Raw genomic sequence first — 2,839 nt, forward strand, 5'->3', positions numbered from 1 at the left:
ATAAATATAGATACACATAGACATACGTACATACATATACATACCTACCTACAAACATACTGACATACATTGATACATACATACATTGATACATACATACATACTTACATACCTGCATGCATATATGTACACACATCATATATACATACCTGCATGCATATATGTACACACATCATATATACATACCTGCATGCATATATGTACACACATCTTACATACATACATAAGTGCATACACATATATACATACGTACATACTCACATACATACGTACATATATACATACATACATACATACATACCTAACATACATACATGCATGCATGCACGGATATATACATAGATAATTAGACATATAGGTACATAGATACATAGACACATAGATACATAGATACATAGATTTATATATATATATATATACAGACATACATTTATACACTCATACATACATACATACATACATGGACATGTACATACATATATTCAAACATACATATATACGTACCAACCTACCTACCTACCTACATACATTCCAACCTACCTAACTACCTACATACAAACATACATACCAGCCTACCTAACTACCTACATACATACATACATACTTACACTTAAATACTTATATATACTTACTTTTATTCATTCATTCATACATACATACATACATACATACATACATAGATATATATTCTGAAGACAGGATAGTGCAACGGGTCTCTACAAGCTTGTATGCTTATAATTATAGTAGCGTAACCTATTGCGTTCAAATTTTAATACATTAGCAGGCAGAAAGTAGACTTGAGGTTCCAAGATGGGTTTAGGCAGCCAAAGAGCGCTGTTGTATATGTGCTGAAAGGACAGGGGGTCAGCATTGGATTCCACGAAGACAATGCAGATGCGCACAATATGGACGAAAGCTCATCGAGGGTATGTATCTATGGATATCCTTACGGTTGCAATGTACAAGCATGCGGACTAATAGTTATCCATGTACGTATTCATTGTTGTATTGAAATGTATGCATGTTGCATTTATTCATGGAGTAAACATGTATCTAATGATATATATATGTAAATGTAGAGACGTTGACATCAATGTGTGTATAATATCGCACGTACGTGCATCTAAATAGCCGTGTTAATGTAGAATTTTATTTTCGCGGACATAGGCAACGTCGCGTACTTACGCATATATCCATGCTCCGTCCGTTCAATCTGGGAAGTCTTTTTTTGCCTCGTGTGTAAGATAATTTCTAGAAGATCGTATAGACGTTCTATATCAACGACACCTCATTACTTTGGACGTCATTTCTGCTCTAAGTCCACTAAGTACATCTTTATCGCGTAGATCTGACCTATGTCTTCTTCTCATCCCATCAGGGTGCTTTCGTAACGACTCTGGACCTTTCCCCGGGTGTGTACCAGTACATATTTTGCCTCGACGATGAAACATGGGCGTAAGTAGTTTGGATCGCTGGCCTTAAAGCCTACCTGTTTTATAAAGCATGTGATAGTCCGTGCGCGTCTGGAACTTCGGGCTCGTTTCTAGCGCTGTGCCATTTCATGACTTCAGAGATATCACATGATTTTGCGCGTACGCAATCAAAGTGTGAAATGTCGGTTGCTTGTGGAGCTATCAATGTAACTCATAAGTATGCATATCAAGTCTTGTACTGCTCACAGGCAACGCCAGTTTGATACCATTGTCAGCGCATATAGTAGCCTTCACTAACTGTCGTTCAATGGTGTTTATCTGTGGTTGATGTGTGTTCTGCGCCATGAATTAACCTCGCGCGAACATTGGGTGCTTGGGTAGGATTTGAGTTCGTTGTGAAGAGAATCACATCATTGTGTGAGTAGGCTAGCGCTAGAGTACGATTTGAGTTTGTTGTATAGGGAGAGATATCATTGTGTGAGTCGCGCTAGATTTTGCATACATACCCTTCATCGTTTAACCACTTTGGCCACTCTGAAGTGTGCGAGATTTTCTAACCTTACACTGCGCGCCACAACAGGACCAATCCCAACGCACCACTGATTACGCTCACGGATGGGAAGACTGTGAATTATATCGAAGTCATCGAGGGCGTGAATGTCATAGCTACTCAGCCAGACGTTGTGAGATGTAAGTAGAGCGGCACGCTGTCTCGTGTTCTCTACGCAAAACCTTTCAAGCGTTCATCCCACTTGCAATTGAGGGGTTGTTTGAAATGCCGTGTAGTGGAATCCACGCAGGTTCCGTTAGTTTAGTGCGATTCAATCGGATACTGTACATGATAGATTGCAGTGTGTAGCAGGCATGTCTTGTAGTGTGTATCAATGTGTACCAGGACTAATCGAGTGATATGGGTGTCTTGTCGCTCAGCATTATTCACTGGCCCGTGTGTTCTGTCCATTTGTATGTTACGCCGTACACTACATGTGTGATGTGAGTGTTGCTCTGTTGGTTAGCATGTCGAATCACAACATAGCGCGATAGCATGATTGTAATTCTCAGATCAACACCTGCCGCTGCGCGTAGTATCGTATGCAATCTGTAATTGCAGTCACGAGCCGCTTACTTTCAAATTCACAGCTCTCGTCATGCCGACAGATGGACTGTGCCACGCAGTACAAATCAGTCACTTACATGCCACTACCCCACTCCGTTGATTGAGAACACTTGTACACACGTCTAAACACTTGTACGCACATATACAGTGTCGCCCAACATGTTTAACACCGCGACGGAGGCCACACCCCTGTTGGCGGATTATAGTGGAAGCGATTCGGAAGGTGACGAGCGAGAGCAGCAAGCGCCCGGCTGTTGCAGACGGATCTTTTGCTGCTGCTGCTGTTGTT

General features: G+C 41.1%; 1 protein-coding gene across 1 annotated transcript; it reads left to right on the top strand.

Annotated features, from left to right (window-relative positions):
* Positions 1 to 905: 905 nt before the first annotated feature.
* SARC_02897 (hypothetical protein) lies at positions 906 to 2,650 on the top strand (the record flags this gene model as incomplete). The annotated part of the gene is made up of 4 exons (XM_014303314.1): positions 906 to 926; positions 1,379 to 1,455; positions 2,014 to 2,123; positions 2,574 to 2,650. The coding sequence occupies 4 exons, from the start codon at positions 906 to 908 to the stop codon at positions 2,648 to 2,650; spliced, it is 285 nt and encodes a 94-aa protein (XP_014158789.1).
* Between the last annotated feature and the right edge of the window lie 189 nt (positions 2,651 to 2,839).

The sequence above is a fragment of the Sphaeroforma arctica genome, assembly GCF_001186125.1.
Source record: "Sphaeroforma arctica JP610 unplaced genomic scaffold supercont1.137, whole genome shotgun sequence".
Classification (NCBI taxonomy): domain Eukaryota; class Ichthyosporea; order Ichthyophonida; genus Sphaeroforma; species Sphaeroforma arctica.